This window comes from Cyanistes caeruleus, chromosome 11, assembly GCF_971803275.1.
Source record: "Cyanistes caeruleus chromosome 11, bCyaCae1.hap1.1, whole genome shotgun sequence".
Taxonomy (NCBI): domain Eukaryota; kingdom Metazoa; phylum Chordata; class Aves; order Passeriformes; family Paridae; genus Cyanistes; species Cyanistes caeruleus.
This window is the reverse complement of record NC_141711.1, coordinates 7,017,652-7,045,411: the sequence shown is the minus strand read 5'-3', so window position 1 is coordinate 7,045,411 and position 27,760 is coordinate 7,017,652. Positions and strand designations below refer to the sequence as shown.

General features: G+C 45.4%; 1 protein-coding gene across 8 annotated transcripts in view; it reads left to right on the top strand.

The window, feature by feature from the left end:
- Window positions 1–27,760, top strand: part of SYNPR (synaptoporin) — a 98,136-nt gene that overhangs the window by 45,494 nt on the left and 24,882 nt on the right. For 3 of the 8 annotated variants that reach the window (XM_086845931.1, XM_086845930.1, XM_086845929.1), the window contains one exon: window positions 26,312–26,436. In XM_086845931.1, the coding sequence (XP_086702057.1) occupies window positions 26,312–26,436 (125 nt within the window). Of the gene's footprint in view, window positions 1–1,317; window positions 1,577–2,588; window positions 2,662–3,679; window positions 10,544–12,413; window positions 12,533–26,311; window positions 26,437–27,760 lie in introns of those variants that run through there. The other 5 variants (XM_086845926.1, XM_086845928.1, XM_086845927.1 and 2 more) reach the window with 5 other exon arrangements.

Below are 27,760 nucleotides of genomic sequence, written 5' to 3'. Positions count from 1 at the left end.
ATACAACCTCTCGTGACCTGCTGTATTAGTCTCCTTGATCTCTGAAGTGACTTCTACAATATTGTGCTGAGCTCCTTCCTTCTCCCCACAGATTTTGAATGTCATTAACTTCTCGTACCCACTTTGACTGGGGATAAACACTGTGTCACTGTGGGTTTTGTGAACCCAACTGGCTGGGCTGAGCAGAGGCCTCTTGGTGCCTTCAGATGTTCACCCTAGAGCTGACAAATTAAAGTGAGGGTGAAGGGAAAAGAAGCATTAGTAATTCCTGAGTTCAAGAGAAGTTCAGCCAGAGCTTCCTCCAGTAACTGCCAGTTTCCTTCTCATCCCCCTTTATATATTTAGTTGTAATGATGAAAGTTCATGTGTGAATGCAATTATGAGATAATTTTGCGGATCATCATTCCTAGGAGTGCTACAATCATTACAGGCTGAAATAATATAAGTAGAAACATAATAGCAAAGAGAGAGAGGAGTGAGCAAAAAAGAAAATAAGTTTTTAGCTGAATTTTGGAAGGAAACAGAGCTAATGAGTTTGAGCTCATCCAGATGGCAACAGCAGGCATTACTTTCCCTAACAAGAGGTGATGCACGTCTAGAAAATAAAAGTGAATTAAAAAGTTGCCTGATTAGTGATATGGGGGTGGAAAGGGCTAGGAGTAGACTGAAACAACTAAGGTATTGTGGATTTGCATGTACTTCATCTTATTCAGAGTTACTGATACTAGGCAGTTCATAAAAGCAGGCTACTATATCTGTGTAATCCCTAGCTGTCTTTATTTTTAAAATAGTACTTGGGGTGAGCAGTTTTGTTCCTGTTGCTGCAACAGAGTGGCCAGGGAAGGAGAACAGAGGTGGCAGCAGAAGGTTTGCCCCAGCCTGGAGATCAGCACCATGATGTGCCAGGCTTTTGGACCACTGGTGTGCCCACTGTTCCATGCCCTTCTGGAAGACAGTCCACAGCATCAAACCAGAGGCATGTGCATTTTATGGGCTCAGTTATCCTCCTCCCTGTCCTGTCAAGCACAGAGCACAAAGTCCCTTGGGGCGGCCGCAGCCTTTTGCAGCTCCTTTGCCTTTTTTTTTTGTTTCTTTTTTTGTGGATCCTGGTTAAGCAGGCTGACAGAGCCAGGAGCTGTATAATTAGTGGGAGCAGGTCCCCGTGTTTGCATGGGGCAGTTGTTAGCAAGGCAGTTCCAGGCTGAGCTCACCAGGCTCTGCCCTCACGCTGTGCCAGACGGAGCTGTCGGTGAAAATGGGCACAGGTGGGCTGCTTAGCGAGATGGAAAATAATTAGGAGAGCATTAGTTTTAGGTTGAAATAAATGGATTGTCCAGCTGTAGCTGCTGTAGAGAGGAAGCTGAATGTTAATTAGATGCCACCAGTAATTATGGTGATTATGTATTTTTTGAGTGGCTGTTGGGAATAGTTCAGTTCACTTCCACAGGGTAATGTGAATGACATTTCTAATCGGTTTAAGGAAGTGGAAAGGTACTTTTTTTCTATTTGCTTTTTTTTTCCTCTTTAAACAATGACAATTGCAGTAAAACAAAGCTACTGGAGGATGCAAAAAAATGTAAGTTGTTTGATGTAACTGCTCAGAAAAAATGATTGTTTATTGAAGTAAGAGAAAATGCTTTGTGTTTGCTGCAAGAAATACATCCTACTTTTCTACAGAGAAAAATTAGACCCTGGCAGAGATGGGACTTAAATCTGTTTTTCCATCTCATGGTGCATTTTCTTAACTGTGAGACAAGCAGACCTCTTGAAAACAACTCTGAATTTATTTTGCTGGCTTTCAGGCCTGTTTGATGCTTCTCTCTCCTTCTTGCACAGATTAAGGTGATGCCAGTAAAATTAATTGAAACAGTGATTTTGTAAGAGACTATTATTTATATTACTTGCCAAGGGCCAATTTTAATATTTAGATCAGAAAACTAATTTTACAGGCTTGTCCATGCATGGGGCCTCTCTGAAACAGTTGCTCCATACATATTTATGTAGGCATTGTGATAAATCAAGTGCCCACATGCGAATCTGTTCAGCAGTATCTGTTGTGCTGTATATTCAATTTTTCTTTCAGTTTTTTCTTTCAGTTGTAGATCAAGCCTCTCGCTTATACCCACTAGTTAAGATGTGAACACATTAACATGCCACCCACTGTGTCTGATAACCTAACTAACACCTGTGATCTCAGACAGCCTCAGCTCAAATTCACTCTTAGCATTATTTGTCAAGATTATTTGTAGAACAGATTTGCATAAATTGCCAACAAGCATGTACTGAACACCCAGACTTTTGTGGACTGATTTACTGGAAATGACTGGTGTGGGAGAATGTTGTTTTCCATGTAAACCAAGCACTGCTCTTGAAGGGGGATTCTCATTTCAAGAAATAATAACAAATACTTGAATCTCACACACACGAAATGTGCAAAAGCCCAAGGACAGTGAGCTGCTTTGCACAGAAAGCCTCTGCTGGTTGGACAAGGACAGTCTTCTGCAATCCACAGGGAAGGTCAACCTAAAGCACTTGTGTGGCTGCCTCACGTGAAACTTAAAAAATGCACCATTCGCCTTCGTTCACAGGGGAAATACAATACCTCAGCCCCTGACCTTCCTGAAGCTGAAGTTTGGAAGAGCCTTGCTGATGGTGATTCAGGTAAGATATTGCCTGGTGTTTGCATTGGCCATGTTACTTTCTTTTGGGGGCATGAATGATTTTTCTGAGCCTTAGGACAATACCAGATACCCTGATGACATGCAGTAGTCAGCGTATCTCAGACAGAACTGAAGATGTCCCCAGCACAGCATCCTACACTTTCATTTTTGGGGAAGTCAGTTGGAGAGGTGAAACCTTTTACCACATGGCTCAACCCTTGCTTTCCTTCAGCTTTGTTGTCCTTGTGGAGTTTCTTCAGTGGTTCCAGGTTGTGTTACAAGGGATTTGTAACCTACAAGGGTTACCTTGTTCTTTGGGTGTAACTGGAAGTCCATCCATTACTGAGTGCAAGTGCCCTGCAGCATGAGATGGGCACATACAGACATCTCCTCTGCCCTGTACCCTGGCATGGGGGCAGGTCTGTGGCATGGTGTGCCCTTCTCAGAGGCAGCTGTGTTTTGTTCGATAACAGATGCAGTTATGTAGGGGGGAAGGATTTGCACATCCCATGGAGCTGGAGCAGTGGGTGGGTTGATTGCTGGAGCAGCAGGGTGCCCCACATCTGGGAACAAGCCTTGGGCTTACAGCTGGCTTAAAACTTCTGGTAGGTTGGATGCATCTGGGAGCATGAGATTTGCCAAGGGGAAGGCTCCTGTCTCCCCTGCAAACACAACAGCCTGTGCTTTCCTTAATTACTTTCATCTAAGAAAGCTGATGGCTTCTTTGATTGAACTATGTTTAATGAAAAATAGGTAGCAAGATGAATGCATTGCTCTTGCATCTAAAATCCACAGGTAATTAGAACTTATGGAAGCAGTAATGTACTTCCTTTTCATTTCTCCCTGACCAATGAGTCAATTGAAATACATTTTCATCCTTTCATCCACAGTACATTAATTTGGGGAACACAGGGACCCTGCACACATTTTCTTGCATGCTTGGGCCGCTGTGCAAATGGGAAAATTAGGCTGGCCTTGATTTACCCACTACTTACACAACCTGTGCTCTCCTCTTCCAGATTCATCCTGAAGGATCTACTGCTGTTTGATGGGAATTCATCCAAACACACTGTGTCACTTCACGAGGAGCATAGGACAGCCTGGGACTCTTGTTTCTCCTCTTCTTTGAGGATGAAGAGTTGGAAATTTTAAATGGACACACCACAAGCAGTATAGTCAAGAGGAAGATTAGGAGTTTTGGCAGGTTTTGAATCTTTGAAGAATCAGACCCCAAGGATGGTGATCTCGATATTAAGGCCTGTGTTTATAAGAGTGATTGCTTTGCCATGTTCTCCTTGAGGACCTGGCTGAGCATCCAGAGAGGGCACATATGTTGTCACCTCCACTGAGGCAGGCTGGTTCATGCTACCAGATATGTTTTGTTGCTTTGAGCTCCTCTGTGTGCTGTGCATTACCAGCACTTGTAGGAACAATAGGAGATTTTGCTGCTTCTGTTGCATCCTCAGTTTTCCTTGTCCTTTACTCTCCTCCTGTACTTGGACACAGGAATAGTTCTCAGTCATGCTGGTGGGTTTGCTTCAGCCCTCATGTATTGGTGCTTCCCTCCTTTGTCCTTGCTATGGCTGGCACAGCTGAGGCTGTGGGCTCTGCTTGCTGGCAGGGAGGTGGCAGCTCATTGACAGTGCCACCACCAGGGTGACTTTGGCCTTAGAGTTTCTCTGTGTCTTTGCAGCTTTCTGAGTAAGGAGGTCTGTCAGCCTGAGGGTTCATTTGCACAAACACCATGGGTGGGAAATCTAACACTGTGTTGGGCCATGTTTATTTTAAGTGTCAGGGCTGCTGAGAGCTCTGTCAGCCAAGGCAGTCCCCCAAGCCATGGGAGCACCAGAGCTCTCCAGGCTGGACATGGTGGAAGTTTTCCTGGTTTGACTGGGAGCACTGTGGTGCTGCTTGGCAGCCCAAACAATGGCAAAAATTATTTTTTTATCTTCTTGTCTTAAACAGTGAATGAAGTTTAGTGATGGGAGGAGGACAGAACAACACAGCTCAGGGAAGAGATGTCTTCCCAGAGGGCTCTCACAGCACACAAAAGGGTTTTTTAACCCTGTGGTGCCTCTGGCCAGGGTGTCTCAGGCTTGCACAGAAAGCAGTAGTTTCCTGTGTGGCTGCAGAGCATTGTGCTGGGGCTGGTCCATCCTTGCTGTGGGGTGGGAGAAAGGGTGAGCAATTTTATTTATTTTTTTACACATTTTTAAACTGGTGCCCTGTTTCTCTCACTCCTGTGTTGATGGACACTGCTGTTGTCCATCCCAAGGATGGCTCCAGGAGCGGGCTGAGTGAAGGCTGGGGTGCTGTACCCCTGCCTCTGGTTGTAGGAGGCAGGGTGGTGGTTCTTCCAGGAGGAAAACCACCTCAGATGAAGCAGTCTCCCATGATTCCCACATGGACCTGGTGGTGCAGTGAGTGTGCTGCTGTGCTCTGTGTTCTTGTCTGTGTGTCAGTCCCAGCACAGGGAGGGGCTCCTCCAGGCAAGAGAGGTGACTCTGGAGCTGGTCTAGGTGCATGCAGGGCCCTGGCACTGGTTCCCCCCCAGCATGGCCACCTTCCTCTGGGACACCACTTTGGGAAATGTGTTGTTTCCCATCTTTTCCTTGCCAGCTCTCAGCAGTTTCTGTGCGTGCCCACCAGAGAGCAACCCCAGCACAGGGTTGTTGTCTCCAGAGAGATAGATTGTAGGGCTGAGTGTGAGGTTAAATCCATCTTTCCTCACCCTTTCCAGCCCTATCACCTCATCCCAAACCTGAGCTGAGCAGTGAGTTCAGGCCCTCTATGTCCTGGGCAAGAGGAGTATCCCACAGGGAAGGAAGGACATGCTGGAGGAGAGAGGCAGGAGACCCAGGCAAACACAGTGCCATCTCTGGGAAAGGACCATGCCATGAATTAGCAAGGGATATCTATCCAGGATGTACAGGAAACAAGGGTTCAGACAGAGGTGAACTATTTGGATGGCCAAAAATCTGGTGCTTTTTGCAGTTTCCTGTAAGTGCATAGACAAATTGTACTCATCTTGGAGAAGCACAGAGTCATTTAGTCTGGAAAAGACCTTTAGGAACCTGGAGCCCAACAGACATCTCAGTGGGTATCTTTGATGCTTGAACAGGTAGCTGGGTATCTTGGTGGGGTTTTCTGTGTGAGACTCTGTCCCAGCGTTTGGGGAAGGAACAAAGCCATGTTTTTCATGTCTCCTCAGGCTTTGTGAGGTCATCTCAGCCTCTGGGCTGGCAAGAAGTCCCAGGGTAGGCAGCTGGGCTTGGAGGTTGGGGTTCAACAGTGCAACATCAAATACCTTAATTGAGCTGCCTGGGTCAGGAGGGAGGGGTGGGTAAGACTGGCCTTTCCTGGGATAGACACAGCGCAAGGGACTGAATCTCCTGCAGGAAGGACCTGTCCCTCCCCTCTGCTTGCTCTGAGCCGTAGGAGCAGCATTCACAGGCCAGTGGTGGTGCCAAGATCTGTGGCACTGCTGAGCTGCAGCCCCAGTGCCTGCAGAAATGGGCTTTGAGAGAAAGCTGAGGGAAGAAACAACTGCTTGCTATTTTTATCCTTGCACCAGCCCCCGGGGATTTCGATTGACAGGATTAGTTATGAAGCCAATATTATGAGTTTAACTATGAGTGAAATAACACAACTTCTGTGGGAAGCAGAGTAAAAGAGGCAATTATACAGTAGTTTAATAACAGCGCACTGCTGGCTGGGTAGCTGAAAACTTACAGTTGACAGTAATTAGATTTTTCCATTCTTCCTGTTAAATAGCTATAAAAATTACAACAGAAAATAATCTGATTCTCTTTTATTTCATGCTGTTTTCATCATCCAGTCAGTATCCATTTGGCCTCCTGATTGTTCTTTGTATGGTTTTAGTATCTGGTATTTAAGACATGCAGAAATGGGACAGTGTTAAAATGCAGAAAGCATTAGGAATGAGGGAATGGCAGTAACACTCTTCTGAGCTTGAGGAATCCAGGGGATGCTTGAATGGACAGTGAGAGCTTTCCAAATTGACTAACTCTGAATAACAGTTGGACTTCTAACCGCAGGAGTTATTCCAAATCATTTAAAATTACAGTAAAAAAATGAGATGTTAGGAATGAAATCCCCATTTACCTGTCTGTTACTATAATGTGCCAGATGTAGATAAGCAGGAGGGATGGAGGGAGGTGCTGTGGCACATGAGTCTGCACTGGTTGCTTGCTGCCTTCATCTCCCTGCTGGGATGGAAGTCCATGCTGTGATGTGATTCTGGGCTTTACTCCCACCTTGGGCTCCGTGCTGGGATAGGAGTGTGACTAGTGGGGGTGTTTGTTGGCTGGCAAAGAGCTGGACTTGGACAAAAATCATGAGGTCTCTCAGATCTGAAATGCATCTTCTCTTCCCAGTCTTTGCTGCTCTTCCATAGCCCTGCAGTGCTGGGATTTGTGCCCCGTGGTGCTGGGTCTGTACAGGCATCTCAAGTCCCTGTTGTTCATATCCCAAGCGATGCTTCTTTGTCTGCTGCCCTCCTTTCAAGCACTGTCCTTTTTTTTTCCCCCTCGGTGTCTAGACAGCAGTAAGTTTTCTCTTATGGCATAAAAATGTGAATTACTTTAGAAATATACAGTTGTTAAACTTGCAGGGTGAAACTTAATGAGCCAACAAATGTGTGTCATTTGGCTGCTTATGATCATAGCTCAAAAGTGCAGCACAGCACAAAGGGAAGAACTCTCAAGTTTGCTCTCACCATTGAAAGCTCAGGATGAGATATTTGCTTGGAGATTAAAAGTATTCTTCCTTTTGCTCTCCTTTTCCTTGTAATGTAAAAGATCCAGGTATGGTAAATGGTATCCTGGTTGTGATGTTGTGCAGGGAATTTAATGTGAGGTGGTGTTTGTAGCTCTGGTGGCTGGTGGGATCTCTGACACACAATAAATACATTCTGTGGCAGCACACCCTACCTCAAAGCACAGCATGTCTCTGATTTTATTGCTTTTACTCTGTCATGGCAGGAGCATCACAATTAAACTTCACAGGGGTGTTTCAGTTTTAAAGCACTGTGGAGGTGCCCAGAGCTGATAACAGGCCAAAGGCCACCTCCAGGTTTGCCTCTACCCTGTTTGGTTCCACTGGTCAAGTGCGCCGAGCTTTTGGCAGATACAAATGCTCCAGATGGTACTGGGAAAAAGTGCAAATGAAAGATTTGATTTTGGCCCTTCCTCACTCCAGTAAAACCATGCTCATCTCTCTGGTAGAGCCTTTTTTTTTTTAGGGCCTTTTAAAAACTTACCCCTCTTTTTTTTCTTTTTTTTTTTTTTCCTACCCCTGCCTCTGAGCCTGTGAGTTGCAGCTCATCACTGTGTCACTGGCAGTTGTTCTGCTGGTTGTTGCAGTCTGCCATTCTTAGTGGGTACCTCCCAGCATGTTTTTCTGGTGCTAGTCTTTAAAAAGTGGATCTAATCCATTAAGCACAGTGTCTGACTTTCTGCATTGCCAGGTTTGAGCCAGGTGGGCAAGGTACTGAGTAGTGCCTGGGGTCTTGACACCTGGACATGTGCTGGTGAAGTGCAAACTTTTAGTGTGTGCTGAAACAAATACTCCCTCATGTTCTGGGTTCCTACTGGCCCTTATGTGAAGGACAGGGGCAGCTCAAAACAGCTGGTGCTGCTCTTGGGCTGTGCCTGCTGCCTCCACAGGCAGCATCATTCTTCTGCAAAGCTCTGGTGGAAGAGCGAGAGGCTGGAAGGAGTCACCTTCTGGGGCTGCTCCAACCCGTGGGCCACTACCTGGACCTAATTTTGGCTTGGGGGGATGAGGGAGAGGAGAGCTGTCATCTCCCCCCTCAGTTCCATCTGGAATGGCATGTGTGCTCCCAGGCGTGTGCTGTGCTCACACAGTGCCCAAGTCACCACCCTGTATTAGCTTATTCCAGCACATGTCCTTGTTACAAAATTAGATCCATTTTGCAAATTGCTGCTGCACTAGTAATTGAATTGAAGAGGTATTTTTGTTAGTTTTCTTTCTCTTCTTCCCCCCACCCTTTTTTTTTAACTGGAGTAAATCAGGAATAAGTCAACAGAATCAAGCCCTTAGTGCTTTCAGCAACATGCTCATTTAAATTGGATGCAAGAGGGTGTCTGTGTTTACATTTGGCCTGCCAAGAATCTCTGTTTCAGAAACTGGCTTACATAATATGTCAAAATTGGTTTACTCATTAGCATTGCAAACTGCGTGAAACAAGCCGCAGATTGATAAACTCGCAGCAATATTTGCATCCGGATCTGAGTGGCACAGGGGGAGGGGAAGTTCATTAGGAAACGTTCCATTTCCACAAGAAAAACAAATGGTTTCCAGTTACAGATCTCAGACTTCGTTAATTTTCTGTCTTCCCAAATTTAAATAAAGATTGAGAGGGAAATGTGAAAATCTCTGTTGGCAAACAGGCAGCCTGTCTTAATATTCCCTGTACTGGTGGGTTGTTTACAGCAGTGGCTGCAGGTAGGCTGATTATCCTCTCTCAGCTGGAGCTCCAGCCCCTCTGCCAGGCTTCAGCCTTCTTGGACACCACTGCTGCCTTGATTGATGCTTTCTCTGTAGCACAGGTGGGATGGACACTTTAATATTATTAATTAATTAACTTTTCCAAATGTGGAGTGGTCACCAATGCAGTAGCATGGTCCAAAGGGTCTTTGGTGGTGCTGTCTGTTCCTGGCTTTACCTGGGCAGGGCGAGGGTGCAGTCCAGCCTTGGGCAGAGCTGAGGATCCTGATGTGGTTTAGTGGTGGACTTGGCAGTGCTCCGTTAAGCTGGACTCAGTGATCTGAGGGGTCTTTTCCAACTTCTGTAATTCTGAGCTGACCTCATGCAGATGCCTCCCCTGAGTCCTGCAGTATCTGCTGCCTGTCCTGTTCCTGGTGTCACTGCATCCCTTTCAGCAACACTGGCCATGAACCTTGCACAAAGTTGTTGCAAATCTGCTATATGTATACTGCTTTTCAATAGTACCTAAATTAGTTTGGGGCTTAAATCCCAGGAAGTTCTCTAGTTTGCTTTGAAACTCCCAACACAAAAATCAGAAGTAAAAAGCTGTGATACAGCACAGAGACATGGCATAGCAGTGCTGGTGTTGGCAGTAGTTCTTCTTGTGCTTGGTGATGCTGAGTGCCCCATCAAGTATTTCAGACGAATTTTTGGAAACTACTCTAATAAAGCTGGAGAAAGGACCATGCTGCAGGGTCTCCTGCAGCCTGACAAGTGTTTTGCCTTGTCAGCAAACACCAGCACATTTGCCTTTCAGTAGTGTTAGAACTGACCTACAGCATTTGTGGTGTGTTACCAGTTAGGGAAAAAAAGCAGTCCTTGGTTTCTGTATCCTGTGGAGTTGTGTTACTGTGTTGTTTGGAGGAGGTTTGTTACAGGACAGGTCCTCATCTGCCACAACCCACTGTGCTCTGGCTAAAGCTGCATCCCTACATCCCACACAGGTGCCCAGGTGCACAGATGTTTTGAGGGCTGAGACATGGCAGCTCTCAGCTCAGCAGAACTCTTTTAATGTATGTTTTTCAAAGTTTTCAGAAGACTTTAGTGAGTTTAAGTAAGCAGTTGTTAGCTGTGGGAAGGGATTTTTCTCAGTGGAAAATGAAATGAGAGGTGTTTGCATTTCACTTACTCTCACACCTTGCAGCAAGAGGCTGGTCACCATGAGATACAGCGCATTTGAGTGCCAGCTGGAGAACTGAATGCAGTGAAGAAGGCCAGGAGCAGTGAGATGCATCAGCTGGGGAGCTGAGGCAAGCTGAGTATCCTCCTGCCATCCTCCACCAATGTGCTGGAGAAGAGCTCCCAGGGCTGCGGGAGAGCCAGCATCACTCTTTGTGCTGATGCAGTGGGTGGTAAGTTTTGTGTGGTCCTTGGTCACCTTTGACCACGTGGAGTATGAATGTGACTGCAGAGTGCAGCTCCTGCCTGCATTTATAAGGCATCTAAGGGCTGCTCACAATTCAGGGGGGGAGCAAATGCTGCCCAGCTCTGCAGACCAGAGTCGCTGTGGTGTTTAATCTTCATGGCTGGAGCTCAGGAGGTGTGCAGGTAGCTGGTGAACGTTTCTGTGTATGTTAAAATGCACCACGCAGCAGAGCAGTGCTTCAGCCTGAAGAACTCTCTGAGCATCAGAGCATCTCCTCATTACAGCATCCACCAGTATCAGGCTGTATCTGCTGGAAACACAGGGCCACATCGACAGCAGTGACATCTGTCAGCCTGGCTGTGCAGCTCCTGCTTGTGGGAAAGGGGCCTGGAGTACTGTGCTCATAAAGGGTTGTCAGAGCATCCTCTGTGCCTGGATTGTGCTAGAAGTGCCAGCCCCCAACAGATAATACAACTGTATTACCAGATGAATTCAGCCTCCTTGCTTTTGTCTTCAGGATTTTCCTGTGAATTCCAGTACTTCTTGTAAATCCCAAGCCACTGGGGAAAAGCAATTGTGCTCCAATTTTGTAGTGCAGAGAACTGTTGTCACCTCACAGGTGTATCTGTATACCAGCATGTAACTTCTGTCTCCTAATAAAAGGGAAATTTGCTTTATGTCACATGTATTTGTAAATGTTTGATGCTGTGGGTGAAAAAAGAGGGTAAAACAGTGATCAGCTCAGCACTGACCAATAAACAGCACAGTATGGTTTAGTCTTGGTTACACTGAGTGGTGTTTGGGCACAGGTAAGTGCAGAGCAGACACCTTTCCAAAAGGGATCCACAGATCCATTCCTGCTCTTAATGTACTGATGTCCTGAATGCAGAGCAGAGATGTGGGACTGGCCTGAAGCCCCTCTTGTGAGGAAGTTTGCTGTGACAGGGTGTGGGGTTTGTGTGTAGCTGCTGGTGGGGGGAGCAAATGTGGCACCTTCCCAAAAAGAAAGTGGTGTTTGGCTGCCACTGATGTGTCCAGCTCACAAACAGGTGCCTGAGCTCGTCCTCTCATACATCCTCCTCCCCCCAACACATGTGGCACAGCAAAGATGTTGTTTGGGTGGATTAATAGCACAAAAATTTTCCCTCTTGGTGCAGGGCAATCCATGGGTTTCCCAGTGGTTTTCTCTGATACACAAAAAGGGACAAAAGCTCAGATTTCAGGAGGATGCTTTGGAGATCTGTGCAAGCACAGGGTCTGCTCAGCACACGTGGAGGTATGGGAGACTTGGGAAGTCTTTTCCCCTTTCTGGATGGGCTCCTTGCTGCAGCTGCAAGGCAGCTGTCCGAGGTGCAGTGAAAGGCATCTCAAAATGTAACAGAGTCCAGACAGCCCCCAAGCCCCACAATGAGGAAACAAGGCTCCAGTGACAGTTTGGAGGATCTTCAAGCTTTTTTCAACTTCAGCCCAAAATTGTGAGCTGATTCTTTTCTATGGAGCACACACGAGGACCAAAGCAATGCTGCATTAGCAGTGGGAGGGAAGGGGCTGCATCTCCCAGCCCACCATGGTGGTACCTGCACCACAACAAAGCAATCAGCCCCTCGCCGAGGGGAAACGCTTTCTCCACTCAGGCTCTGTGTAGTCAGTGTCTAATAATAAGAGCATTTTGCCATCCCTCTGCAAACAAGTCTGAGGCTGCTGCCTGATTGGTATATCATCTCACTTTCTCTCAGCATTGATTTTCTTGCTCTCCTTATTTGCTTCATAAAAAGCGAGGCAAGGAGCTGATGCTCGCTTGCTCCCTCTCCCTCCCTCTCTCTCTCCCTCTCTCTCTCTCTCTCTCTCTCTCTCTCTCCTGTGAGAAGCTTTTGGGAGCCTTTATTTTTAGTATGAGACAAACCTTGCTTTATTTCAGGAGACGCAAGTTGGATTATAAATCCTTTTGTAAATGTGTATGGTGATATTTGCTCCGGTAAGTTATATGCATCTCTATTTATTTGTGTAACTGTACTGGCTGGGGGAGAAGTGGGGTTTTTCAGGAATCGTGAAGCCCACAAAATTGTGTTTAGGCTTGGTTTCTTTGTAGTCTCATGCTGAGTCAAACTGTTCTGTGATTTTTAGATATGCTGAAATATTTTCAGTTTGTATTTGTCTTTGCAGAGAGGGATGCCTGCTTTGAAAACTTGTTTTGCACTTCATTTTACTGCAGAAACATGGACAATGATGATTAAAGGGAAAAGGAATTCTTATTTATTGTGTTCCTTCTGGCATTTTAAATCAGAGGTGCCTCCAAAATAATGCCGCAATATTCAATAGAAAAATAAATCAGAGCTATTTAATATCGATCAAGCTGAAGTATGAAATCTGAATGCCCATTACCTTAGATCAATCTAAAGTATGACAGCTTGGCAGCAACATGCTCCTCATCAAAATATGTTAATGAAATAAAGAAAATCTTTAATTAAGAAAATAGTTTACTTTTCAGAGTGTAACACCATTAGTACAGGTCAATAGACTGTTGCTCTGAATTTCTGCTCCCTGCCTGTGCTTTTACAGCTCAGCAGCCTCATTCCTCAGCCCTCTTGGTTAACTTGGAGACCTCCTTGTTACCTGTGAATAACAGCGAGGTGCAGTTATTTCTCTCTTCCCATCATAGCTCCTGGTGAGCTTTCCAGGCAGCACAAGTCAGAGACTGTAACAATAGGCTGAGGGAAATAAGATGTATAGCTTTAATACTTTCAGACTACCTAATACTTGAGTTTGCAGCATTATATTAACTTATTTATTGACACTTTAATTCTCTCATACTTGAACTGTATCCATGAGTCAATAGCTTTGGTGCTCCAGAAGTCTTTAAGAACTCCAGCTGTAGCACAAGTTGGAGCTGCTATGAGAACATGTTTGAGGATGTATCTGCCCAAAAAATCAACAGATTAAACCCAGAATAGTCTGCTACTCTCATGATACCAGGGTATGCTAATAGATATATGAAGTGTACTTTAATAAGATGTTAGAAGGCTGTAACTGAGTTTATTGAACCAACAGGAGAAGGTGAGGATGTTGTATAAGCTTTCAAAGCTAAACTCTTCTAAAATCTGGGAGAAATTTCAGATTGCCAATAACTGCTTAGTCATTTTAAGCTGCTTTTGGACAGCTTTAATTGTTCATTCCCCCTCCCCCCCTCCCTTTTTTTTTTTTTTTTTTTAGTGTAGTAGTTCATGTGCCTTCTCACCTGCTTGAAGAGCAGCTGATGGGAATATTTGGAGGTGTGACCCTCAGAGTGGCTCACAGGCTCTGCTGGGTCTGTGCCCTGGCTGGGCTGAGCTGATGCTGGTGCACAGCCAGGGCATTCCACAGGCAAGCCCATGTGCTTTGTTCCTGCAAATGTAGTTAATAGGCACTCAGTTCAGAGGCTTTCTGGTGCTTTTGTGATTGCTGCTTCATAAAGACCATATATATTTATGCAGCTGCATAGCTTGGATGTGTGTGCTTGGCACAGGAAACATGGTACATAAAATGTGCCGTGTGCCACCATGTTAGAGAACAAGGTACATAACAATAATTGTCTTTTTCATGGTCCTTTAGCTCCTCAGGTGTGGAGGGTATGGGTGTCTGAGCAATGCACATCTCACACACTTTATAACCATAATGCTGCTTGCCTGAGAACAGTGTTGAGCATTTCTAACTTTGCTCAGCCCTGGTATTGGGCTCAGTGCAGTCCTTGAGGTGAGCAAGGTGATGGTCAGAGAACATCTTTGGGTGACCCAGGAGGGGAGGGGATGGAAAAGCACAGGTCCTGTTCCTACCATGCAAAACTAAAGGCCTGGTTTTTCTGTGCCACATAAGTCATCATAGCAGAGGTGCCAGACTGCCCTGAAGCCAGGTTGTGGTTTATTAAGGAAGGCAGTTTATCTCATCCTAATAGCTTTGAAGTGGGAAAAGTGGCTTGAAATGGCTGGTTTGACTGCAGGCAGGGGCAAGTCTCATCCCTGTCCCTGAGGGCAGGTTGCCAGCAGCCAAGGGGCTTAAGGCACAAAGAGAAAATGTGGTTAAGTATATTGCTGCAAGACTTTCTCTTGGCAGAGGAGCTTTTGGCAGAGCAGAAATGATCCCATCAGCCCTACGTCTCTACAGGGTATGGCTGACAACCTTGGGGACAGGTGAGCTTGCCCTGCTCATCATGTCATACATACAGAAGTCTTCAGTGTTTGTGAGGTTTGTCTCTGTCCTTTTGCCCATCCTCATGCTGTAACGTGTGGTGATCCTTCATCTCCAACTACTTGGTGACAGCAGGTCTGGGGGCAGCTGTACCACCAGTACTCAGCTCTCAGACCTTGGAGCAGCCTCCATCACCTCCCCAGGAGTGTGATGCTCACTCTGCAAGACGACTTCAGGCTGATGTGCAGACTAGGCTTGGTGCAACTGCAGGGACAGGTACACAGCATGGTGCTTTGCAAGCCTTGGGACTGAAAATTTCTGATTTGTGCCAGTGGGATGGAGGCATTGCTGTCCCCTGCTAGGAGGTGCACCAGGGTTTGAAAGGGGTTTGAAACATTATTATAGGGTGTTTGGATCCCAGGAGCTTCATTTTCTTTGAGACTTGTCTTCCTGCCTGCTCCTCTAGCAGCTCAAGCAATTCTTAGAGAAATTCCATAAACCCTTTAAAAAATTGATTTCTTATATATCTGTCTCCTTCTGAATGTCCAATACTCTTTTTTAGCCAAGTCCTTGTAAGACATAATGAGTGCTTTCCTCACCTCTGTTGATCCTGTTCAGATTCAATAGAAACTCTACAGGGGGAAAGGTATTTGTATTGATATTGGGTAGCAGCTGCCTACCAGAGCTGGTGATGGCAAGTGGCACTTTATTCTTCATGTTACTCTTGATTAAGAGTTCCTGTAGAATTATATGACTGTTTTTTTCCAGGGAATTTTTCCGTGTACACAGGATGGTAGATGACAGCCTAACCTGGAGTTTGGTTTTTCCTGATTTTGCTTGTGAGCTCTCTTTCCCTCAGCAAGCTGAGTACAAGTAGTTTCAAACATTGTGGATTTGACTCATTTGTGTGTGGTGGGTTGGAGACTCAGCTCATCTGGTCTGAGCAGATCTGGGGTCTCTGGGTCCCTCTTGAGCTTGAGGTACTCAGCTGAGATGTGGGAAGCAGGCATTTGGGAGCTGTGCCATGGATTGGGAACAGGGAAGGTCCACATTTCCATTCAGTGATCCCTGCTCCTTCATGCAGAGCCAGTGCAGGCAGCCTGATGTGAGATGAAGAGATGAAGCTGCACCTGCCAGTGCTGCAGCTGTGTGTCCCTGCACAGGAGGCAGGCTTGCTGGGGAGCCCAGGGGCATGTGGTGACACGGTGCCAGCCCTGAAGAAGCTGGAAGTGCCCGTGGGTGTGTCTGGACTGCAGCTGAGGTTGGGGCTGGGAACACACCCCCCTGTAGAACCGTGGAGCTTGCTCAGCCTTTATTTCCTTCAGTGTCCAGTGCAGATGGAGGGTCTGGCTCTGCCTGTCCTTAGTTTGCAGATGTGACCAAAAAACTGCAAAGAGCCCTTGCACCTGCAGTGAAACTCTTTGGTAAATGATTTCTGGATCTAGAGACGTGACAGTACTGTGAAACTCTTCAGCAGTCCTCTCCTGTCATGTGCCACCTCTTATTTTGGAGGAGAGGAAAAAAAAAAAAAAAAAAAAAAAAAGGCAAGGAAAGAAGAGAAAATGAGAAAGATGTGCTAGGCTGTCTGTAGAGACAGAGGAAGAGACAGGTGATCAGCATCGGGTATCTGCAGTGCTGTACCTTCCCTCTCCTCTCTTTTCCAAACCGCTGTGTGTGTGTGTCAGGGCTGTCTGTCCATCTGTCCCTCAGGCTGGGTGGGTGGGTGGGAGAGCCCTGTGCCACCTGAACTGCTGTGCAGAGGCTCATCTGTCACCCAAACTCCCCGGCGCCATGGCAAAGCAAATATGCTGCAGCAGGCTGTAAAGCTGTAAACATATGGGCACTAACAACAGATTAAGTGAGTGATTTAGTCTAAGGGGCTTGGTAGATTACCATAAAATGTATCTTAATTAGAAAAGCAATCAAAGTTGCACAGAGTCAGTGAGGATGAAACATCTCTGTTGGCAGCAATGAGCGTTCTGTCCCCCACACCAGGGGATGTGGATGGCGATGGATGCAGCTCATCCCCGCTTTGGGGGGGTTTCCTGGGGTTTGCTCAATCCAGCCCTGAGTGCAGGCTGCCTTCATGCTGGATTATTTGTTCTTTGAGATGAGACCATCCTGTGAGCTGCTCAGAATGAGTCTGATGGTGGACTCGGGTTCCTTTAAAAGCATTAACAAACCAGAAACTGCTGAAGGCGAAGGAAGAGAGCATTTGCACATTTTCCTTAAAACTCTGTACCAGTACCCAAAGATACATCTAAGTGTTTGCCGTGTATAGTACAGCTAGTCCCAGATAAAGGATTGGGGCTTCTAAGTGCTACCATAACACAAATAATTAATAAGTCTATCTGCCTCACTGTGTCCTTATCTTTTCAGTGAGCATGGCCATAATTAGCTTTCGCCTGATTCTAAGTTTATAGCATGTTCAATTGCTTTTTCCATTCTGATTGTATTTTCTCTGCTTCCTTATTTTAGTGGTCCTGGCTTTATTCCATAGGCCAGAGTCTATAGATTAAAAAAAAAGCTGGATGTTCATCTCCAGCAGTGCAGATGTAAAGATTGCAACAGCCAAACACATATAGATGCATTATTGGTTTTGTACAAGTGTCTGTTTCTTTTCCGGGGTCTGGGAGGATTTGAAGTACATTGGGAAGTGGCACAGAAGATTTGCAGCAGCTGGTGGCAGCTGAGAGAAAGAGAAAGATGACTGGCAGTCTCAGAATTAAGTATTTTGAACCATGAAAGAAATGGAGAACATCCAGGCAAGATTTTTGAAAAGTTTTTTCTCTTTGTATTTGGAAGCAGGTATGGGTACAGATTTCAGGGAACGTGAATTAAGGGGTGTGAATAAAAAAGAGACAGGCAAGAGGTGTGGAGCAGCACAGGAAGGGGGAGGATGTAGGGGAGCAGGACAGCTTATAACCTGTCCAGATGAAGTGTTTCAGAGCTGGTGAGATAAGAACAGTGTTGTTAGCATTTCCTAAATATGTTGTGTTTAGGTGTTGCTTTTTATGATTTAAGTGTGGGAAGGAGAGCAATACCATCTCTGGGGACAGAGTTTGAGAGGAGTGGCAGAAAAGAAGAGGAGAGGGAGGTTTTAATTTTAAAAATATTTCTTGTTCAAAATGTTCCCTGTGAATTCCCAGAGCTCAGCAAAGCAAATGCTCATTTATAGCCCATCATCTTAATTATTAAAAAATAAATTATTTTTACCATGTGGGCTGATATTTAGCCAGGAGCAAATTCTTCTTCCAGCCTTTTGCACAGAGGTGGGTGTTGAGGTCAAAGCCAGTTCCAGTGGATTTTTCCGTCCAAATCTGGTTTGAGATGAGGCAATGGGCCCCATGTTTGGAGACAGAGCCAGGGCAGGCGTGTAGGACAGCAGGTGACAGGCAGCAGATGACACCAGATAGTTACACTGGAACCTAGGGAGCTGAGAGGAAGCTACTAATGGCCTCTGATGAGCATGGACGTGATAATAATGAGGTTAATGCCCTTTCATTCACCCAGAAACATCTTCAGGAATGTATAATCCCTGCTAGTCAATGGGCAATCATTAGGTCATAAATAATACAGTGTGATTGAAGGACAAGAGCCTTTCCTGTAATAGTCATTTTCCCTCAGTGCTGACCCAGGGAGGGTTTGGTTGGAGCCTCTCACTGTGCCACATTGCAGGGACCCAGCTGTTAGAGCATTTTCTGGCCAGAGGAGCGCTCCAGCCTCGGTTCTGCAGTGTGCATCTGTCACCAGAGCAGGAAAGCTCTCCTCAGGAGCCCAGCTCCATGCAGTAGTGCTGGGAAAGGAGCTGAAGCTAATGGGAAGAACAAGGGCACAAATTAGGCGAGGAAGCAGTTCCAGGAGCCATCAGGGAATGTTGCCAACAGACAGTGGTGCCTGGTGGTGATGCTGGGAATGGGGCTGGGCTCCCTGGCTGGGAGAGGGGCCTTGTCCCAGCCCCAGCCCAGGGCAGATGTTGTGCACACTGTGTACAAAGCTACTTTTGCAAGCTGGGTTTGTGGTCCCTGCCGTGCAGGGCTGCAGTGTGCTCTAGCCTTGGTTGTGGTTGAGTCCCTGTGCCTGTGTTGGCCAGCCAGGGTTTAAAGATGTTAAGTTTGGGGGCACTTTCCCTTCCCAGAGTGCTTCCTGTGTGTGCATGTCACTCAGCCATAATGTAAATCCCTGTGATTATTAGAGGGAGTAAATCCTACTTGGTAATAGCTTGGATTGTGCTCTGTATGCATTTATATTACATTATGGGCCATTTTAAGCCCAGATGCTTTTGAACCCACCAAGCAAAAGAGGAAACGAGCAGCAGTCCAATGTTTTTTATTTTATAATTAAATGTTTACACTTGTTACACAATAAATCCCATAACGCAATAAATCCCATATAATCAGGCTGTAGAGGCTGTACCAAACCTGTTGTTTTCTGGAGGGAGCAGAAACAATTACATTTTTCATTAACCTGAGTGTTTGCTGGGTTGTTGCACATCACCTGTTAGTAAAATGAGAATTGACTTGACCTATTAGAAAAGCTCTCTTGTACCTTACCGTGACTTTCCATGGTTTTGCCTGCAGTGATCACATGTGGTTGGTGCCAAAGCAGCTCATGAGACAGGAGGACAGGGGAAGGGGGGACAGACTGGGGGTGGCTGCTCTCCAGGACTCTGGGCACTTGTGATGCTCTGGGCAGTGTCACAATGTGGATCCTGGTAGAGACTGCCACAGTTGGTTTTTTGATTTCATTTTTTTTCTGGAAGTCTAGGACTAGAAAAGCTCTCAGGCCTAAAAAGAGCACATCTCTGCTGCAGTGACATATGTCACAGCATGAGTCATTCAGGGATTATATGTACAAATCTAAACATGTCTGTCCAACTTGTGCTCCCGTGTCCTTAAATGAAAAGGGCACGAAGGGGAAGCTGTGGAGGCTGCAGAGGAAGAGTCATAACTTCCAGGCTGTTCTGAGGGCAGAGGGCTGTAGGTATGTCTGTGGCACATCCCAAATTAAGCCATGTACACCCAGTAATTACCCCAGGTACTCCTAAACCTGTTTGCAGCACCTGTCGGTTTTGTTTCATGGAAGACACGTTACCCATGTGCCAATGTCCATGTGCTGAAAGCAATTTATACAATTAAATTAAAAAAGCCCCCCAGCTCCTTGTAAATGCTGACCTCAGACCTTTGACTTATGGTTAGAGGTGCTGGAAGAGCTTGGCAGCTCTGCCCAGTTTGTGGAAGTACCTTTGTACTCCAACAGCTTTTAACTGCATCCAAGAAGAGATGCTCTATATGTGTCTCTATTTTCTGCAAGTTAACTCTTCCATGCATGCTACCAACCTTAGCAGTAGCTTTCAACTTTGTGGCTGACCCATTAAATACTGGATGAAACAGCTTGCATTACATTTTGAACTTAATAAAAAGGAAAGGCATTACATAGATTCTGTCTGGCCATCTGTAGGAGCAGTGTTCTTTACCCCAACGAATGGCTGTCTAATCCTGTCATATACAGTTGGGCTTTATTCTATTAAAATATAATGAGAAAAGACTACCATACCATTATTTGGTGGAGCTAAATGGGATTTTTAGAATAATCAATGGATGATGAATGAAGAAGATAAAGGTTTTCTTCAAAGCAAAAGAGAGAAAATTGCCTCCTTGGGATTAAAGTATTGTATAACCAAGTTATTATAAAATGATCTTTACTCACTAAAAATACCGCAATTTCATTTCCATAAGTTTTTCCATTAAGAATCAAATCAAGTTGTTGGGTTTTTTTTTTTCATTAAAAAAGATGCTAAGCATTAAATGAGGTATGCTTTAAACAGAGGGTGTTGTGGGGTTCCTGCCTGCTCTGGGGTCAGGTCTTTCCATCCAGGTGGCATCAAGGGCTGCTCTTTGTGGGTGTGCTAAAATTCCAGACAGAGTTTTACTGCTGTAGTTGGCCTCAGGAAGACCCCATGGCCCAGTGTGGAAGTCATGGAGCAGATTGGTCTCCTCCAGGTGGATGACAGTGGCATGTGTGGTTCTTGGTGCCCAAACTTTGAGTTGCTCCCTCATCCCCGGAGTTTTCGCTCCACACAGACCAGGGCTGGGCTGGCACAGGAGCCTTAGCAATGCTGCTATTTTTAAGGTGGGGACACTAAATCCCAGCAATCAGTGAACTGTGGCTTTAGGGTTTGTTTCTCAGCAGAAGCAGAATATATTTCAGCTTTCTCCCTATGTAGCTGTTGAAGGAAAATGACTCCAGCTAGTTGTCACCCCCACAAGAACTGCGTCGGCTGCGATGCTATCCACCTCCAATTCATCAACCAGTCAAGTTGATATAATTAGGAATCCCAAAGTCAATAATCTGATAATCTCCAGTGCACAAAGGCTTGTATGTAGGAGAAGTGATTCCAGGAAGTCTGCAGCTCAGATCCGTGCAGGAAAAATGCCAGATTTTAAAAAAGAAACAGGCAGAGACCCAGAGGAGAGAGTGCTTCCTAATCCTTCACTGGTGACATATTTTGGGCCATCAATTCTGCACTAAATGTTTCTCATACAGTCATTTAGTGCCTTCAAACCTTCCCTTTGCAACCTTAATAACAATGTTCAATTACTGGTTCTACCCTATAAATAAATAATCTCAGTTTAACGAGACACTCTGCTGGGTGAGCAGTGCCGGGGGGAATGTCTCCAGAGCCCTCAGAGCAATGTGCTCCCTCCTCGCTCCACACACACTCTTGGCCACAGTGGGAAATGTAAGGCAATGGAGCATTTGGCAAAGGTTTTGCAGTCTCTCTGTTATGGTGGTATGGAGAGAGGGAGGTCTCAGATCCAGAAATTATGCCAGAAAAATAGGTCTGCTTTTAAAACACTCTGAACATGTAAAATGACTAATAATAGTGCAGGCGTTTTGAATATTTCAGGTTGCTCTTTAAAAGTGTTAACAGTTCCATTTGGCTTTCCAGTGTTAGGGCAGGAGTAGGGGACTGGGGGGACCTCTTTGGGAAAGCATCCAGCAGGTTCATTCCCATTTTCCTTCCTCATTGCCAAGAGAAAGCATTGAAGCCTAACCACATAGTGAACTGTGTCCCTCACAGCCTCTTTTTGGCCACCACAGCTCCAGGCAAGACTGACACTTTCTTTTTAAGATCTTGCCCTCCTGGAGAACCCACCAAGGAGCCCTCAGGCAGAGCAGGTCCTCTCCTTTGCAGCACGATAGGTTTGGGGTGCATCCCCAGCACGTCTCCATCCTGTCAGCCAGCAGGCTGCTGCGCAGGGCAGACGTGCTCCCAGAAAAAGCAAGTGGTTTATATAGAATTTTCATCAATTTTAAATGACAGTGTTGTCTTCCTACTGGGATGTTTCAGCTGTAACATGTGCCACATAAGCCTTTTAACTTGCCTTGTCAGGAGCTGTTCTGCCTTCCCCTGGTGTGCAGAGCGGGACTGTTCTCAGCAGGCATTGCGGGGAATTGTCGCAAAGCCAAACAGGGAGAAGCGATACAAAATCCTCCTGTTTTTCCCTTCCACGGTGGGATAAGTGATGTCCAGGGTTCCGTGCTGAGGCACTACCAACTGTTTAATTCACAGCTAGGACTTGGGATGTCTCAGGGCATCATCACATACCACAAGCCCCTGGCCACTGGGTTGGGAAACAAAGGAAACAGCCTTGAGCCTGGATAAATGACAGTACCTGAATGCTGGATTACAGGATTCATTGCCATTGCGTTGAAACCTGGCACTGGAAGAAGGGAGGTGGTTCCATAAATCATATGATGAACGTTTCCCTGCCCTGTGCTGGTGTGAGAAGCAGTTGTGCTCTGCTGGATGTTACATTGCTTTTTTTTCTCAAAGTGCTAAGGAGCCAACTGGTCTTTAAAGTATGCTTGTCTGATTTGACAGGGAAAGCTGGTTTATTGTTACACAGTACCATAATAAATATAATTTCTGTTGTTAAGTTATACTGTGGGATTATACTTCTTTATAAAAATAAACCTATAGTCCAGGCCAAGGCTGGAGGTAAAAGAGGGAATATCACCATAACAGGATCTGGGAATGGTGTTAATCGCTTTACAGAAACTCATTACCTTCTCAGCGTTGTGTCTGAGAGCGTGAGGAGGAAGGATGATCTTCCAGCCAGGCTAGGCTGGACATGTGAGATGTGCATTGCTCCAGTCTGTGCTGAGAAGCACAAATAATGTTCCTTCCTCTCCCTCCCTTCGGTCTGTGGCCTCATTGGGTGGCCTGGTAACTGCTTCCATAGCACACACTGAACTTGTGGGATGGTTTGTGTTATCCCACATGGAATGTGGACCCCTGATGCAGGCTGGGAACAGGCATTTTCCATTTCCCTGCAAGGATCCAGGCACATTTGAAGGCAGCAGCCTCCCCACTGTGTAGCAATGGCAAGACAATAGCTGCAGCTGCAGGAGGGATGGAGAGCACAGGAAAAAGCAGGGTTTGCCCTGAGTAGTAGCCTGGCACAGCCAGGGCAGCAAGGATTTATTGCCTGAAGGGCAGCAGGTTCCTCCCATTCCAGGGAATCCAGGCACAGGAATCAGGCTGCCAGGCCTGAGCCTTGGCAGGCAGCAGCCATGGGATAACCAGAAGTAACTGCAGCTGGGGAGATTTATCTCATGTGAAGGGGGAAGCAGGATGCGTGCACACTTGCAGATAGGCCTAGTGCCGAGTGTTGATTTATAGGCAAAGAGTAAATAGGAACATGGGGAAACACTTTCTCTTTCTCCATAAACTTTTCAATTTCAGAGCAGCCAGATTCAATAAAATTATCTCACAGATGGGGGTTTTATTGAATCTGGCCCATAAAGCTCCCATTATGGGGTTTACAACTGCCATTTACACAAATCCTGCTATAATAAAATACAGTGGTGTTTACAGTATTCCTGAAATGGCCACAGAATTACTGTGTGCACAAAAAAACAGCTAGTAATTCTTGGCTTATTGCTCCGGGCACTCCTCTGACAACATAAAGCAACACAACTTGGGGTGGGGGGGAAGGAGAAACGCAGAGGTAGGAGGAGAATTATGCTGCTGCTTGGCCAGGATTCCCAAGGGAAACACCATTGATTTACAGCCCTCACTCTGCACTCCCTTGATGGAAACTGTAAATATGCTTCCTAAAGGTGCTTTGTGCCCTCAGCATGCAGCTGTGGGCACTGGCTGGGCATTACTGGCAGCTGGGTGATCCCAGCCATCAGCAGCATCTGCTCCAACCATAGCAGGGAGCCAAGCTGGAGCTGGCTGAGACATTGCTGACATTTGGTAGAAAGGTCTGGTAGCATGGTCCTTTTCCTTTTCCCACCTGCCTTGTGGGTGCTGGGTGAGGGTGGGAGCTGGTGGTTGTGCCTGGAGGGGTTTGCTGAAAAGCTTCTGGTTAAGAGCTGGTTGTGGGCTAAAGGGTGAGTAAAAGGCTGCATCTGAGCTATCTCCTGGTGAGAGTCTGCTGTCAGAGATGTTCCCAATAGGGGAGAGGAAAAACTGGGAATTCTGGAGGAGATGCTTCCTGGAAAGGAATGGCCTGAGCTGTTTTTGGGCATGGCTCTATGCCCTTGGTGAAAAAAACATGATGACACCCATAATACTGATTCCTAATGCATGATTAAAGGAGATGCATTTCAATTGCACCTCTTTACTCTGCTTGTCCCCTTGCTGAGAGGTTTTGCTCTTTCTTTATGGCAGGTCTCACACTGCTGGCTTTCAAGTTCCCTCTTTATATAATCACTATTAATCTTTGTGGCTATGTACCTGCAAAACATTTGCATTTGCAACTCTGTTAATTAGGCCAGAAAGCAGGTCAGTGTTCCCTCCTGCTCTCCTTAATTTATTGTTTTCTGACATCACCTCACAAATTAACCTGAGGTGATTAATGCTGATTTTCAGTGCTGTGTTACATATAAGGGCAGAAACTTCTTGTGTGTACAGAGGAAGTATCTCATTTAGGATGAAGGAACGCTACTTAAGTTGTAGTGAAAACATTTATTTTGTGACATATTTAGCAGGTCAATTCATAGTGAAGTTCAGGATTCCTCTTTTGCAGTGAGCTCAGCAAGAAAAATGGATTCAAAGTTTTTATTAACTTTTCTTGTCATTAGGTACCTAAATACCTTTACAAATCTATCCTCCATGTATGATATACCCTGATCACATTGGAAGTGAGTGGCAGGGTGGAATCTTGCATCATTCTCCTGTTATTCCCTGTGCTCCATCATGCTCAGCACATTGCTCTGCACCCAGGGAGGGTTGGTCTCCCTGCCCCAGTGTTCAGGTGTCACCCCTGTAATCTGTCACTCTGGGGAAAAGGTGCACATGCAAAGCTGAATTCCAAGGAGGCTTGTGAAACCTGGGGCTTTGTTTATGCTGCAAATTGGGAGAACTAAGATTAATGGCATGTTTTGCAAAGCCTTGTACAACAAGAAAAGATCTCGTTTTTCTATTTATTATATTTTCAGTCTGTTATTTTGCCATTACATCTGCTTGCTGCCTAATTTTTCAGTGTCCAAAAACATGGTTTCTTTCCCAGACGTGTTCTCTCTTCCTTTCCTCTGGGTTGCTGATTTTAGCTTATTTAGTTGTGGCTGGGATTGGGCATTTGCTTGCCATTTCCCTTATCTGCCCGTCTGTAGATCTCAGTAATTCTGTTAAAACTAATGGAGTTACTTCAGAGCTATAGTGCTGCAATCAACAAAATCTAACCTGTCCTTTAATGTAAATTACAACTGCATAAATAAATTGTCCCCTCTTCTACTTAGGGTCATCCAAGGAGGCCTGCACCAATGGTGTTTGAAGATACCCATGCCTGTTTCCAATTCTTTTCTTTGAACCCTTGATATGAAAGCTTATGTGTCTCTGCCCTGCATATTCCCTCCTCCATTATTTTTCTCCTGGAAGATTAAGATGTAGTAGATTTGCATCAGAACTACCCAAGCTCTTTTTTCCTTTCCAGTTTGCCTGACTTCAGCCAAAGTCTGTAATTCCTTTCTGCTTTGCAGTCAGTTTACTTCACCTCTGTGTCCACTTTGGATTATGATAGTAATTTAGGAAAAGTAATTTTAAAAAACACTGTGATTTTTTTCTAAGTCATACATGAGCTGGGAGAAGGGCAGCTCAGCTCTGTGTTTTGCCACAAAATGGGATGGCAGCTGTGTGAGCTGTCTGGGTCTGCTACTGCTACTTCTGGTTGCACCTTTTAAATACTTCTGCCAGTGTTTTGTTTGGGTTAAGAATTACTCATTATGTTCAGTCAATATTCATCCTTCTCTTCTTGTCCAATCTCACCTGTCAGTGGGGTGATTTAAATAACTGCTTGGGTTGTGAATCCCAAATGGGGTTCAAGACAGGAGGGATGAGCTGAGACGCCTGGCATGGACAAATGGTGATGTGTCTGTCTGTGTGGCAACAGAGCTTCGTGTGTCGTGGTTCTTTGCTTTAGGGAAGGTGCAGGGATAATGTATGGCAATGCTTTAAATGCAAGCAGTGATGGATGACCTGACCCGAGGGGGCCGGTGCTGCAGCTAGAGTTACTGCATGGATCTGCTTGTGGTGATCGCTGAAACGAAATAAAATAAAAATGTTGTTTGTTTTTGACAGCTTTTTGCAATCTTTGCATTTGCAACATGCGGCGGGTACTCTGGAGAGCTGCGCCTCAGTGTGGACTGTGCAAACAAGTCAGAGAGTGACCTCAGCATTGACATAGCCTTTGCCTACCCCTTCAGGTAACCCCGGCTGGCTCGCGGCGGTTCGGCACTCGGGGGCTGGGGCTGGCCCAGCGCCACGGAGGTTTCCTTCGTTTATAGCAGATTGCACTTAAGCACCAGTCTGGGGCTCCAGAGTTTTCCTCTGGTGTGCAGGAGGAATGAATTTGGCTAGACCTGGTGTGGATGGGGCCATGGCAACTGCTGGGAATGGCAGCTCAGCGGAGGAGAAGACAGATTCCAGAGCCCTGTGGAGGCCGGGAAAGCTTGGGGAGTGGAAAATGGCAGGCAGGGAAAAATGAACAACACATCATCCCAAGATGAAAAACTGTAGTGTAGCCATTAACTTAAGCTGGAAATGAGAGATTTCCCATCCATTGCAGTGGCGAGGATCTGAAATAGCTACTCCAAGGGAGGGGGAAACAAAAAACCAAAATGAGTTTGAACCATAATTTTGAAATGCTTTTTGAAAATTTTATTAATTGCCTGTTTGCATCTCTTGGTGTCTGAATGCTTTAAACCTAGCTATTTAGGAAAACAGTTTTTATAGGTTTTTTATGGTTTAAGTATGTCTGAAAATTGTAGTGTAGTTATAAATACATATATATATATATAATGTTCATGCCATTTAAGATCCTGCTTCAAAAGAGCATTTACAGTTTTCTAGTTTTAGATATGCCAAGTCCACTGCAGAAACTGCTCACTTTTGTATAAGTGATTTCTTCAAGGAATTGAGATGATTAAGAAAAGAATGCATAATTCAATCTCAAGTCTAGTACACTGTGACTCTAAAATTATTTTTCTTCCTTGGGAAATCACATGCTGTTTTGCTTATGATTGCTGTGCACAGACCAGACTTGAAAGCATCTATTTCTTTAACATGTTCTAAGATACAGCAAATTCCAAACAGTGGGAACTGAATTTGATTCCTTGAAATGTTATTCTTGTCTGACATACATTTATTACTCCAAAAGTCACATTTCCTGGTATTACATGTTTATTTTTTGTCTTGAACGTGTCCACATTTTCTTTCATTTCTGCTTAGTATGCATGGGAGAGATCCTGAAAATTGTGTTATGTGAGTTTGTAATTTGATTCACTTCCAAATAGGTCATTTCTCCAACATTCATTACAAATACACCCTGTAGTGAAGTGCTTTAAGTTTACATGATTATAAAATACTATTTTATTTTAAAAGTTAATAAAACAGAGAGAAGTAGCCATCAAGTGTCTCCTGGTGCTTCACCAGGCACATCGACCATTGTTTCTAGAAGGAAATGGCTGGATCTGCAATTTCCCACAGTTTTACTTATTAGAAAACTGGAAGTAATTGATGGATAATGTA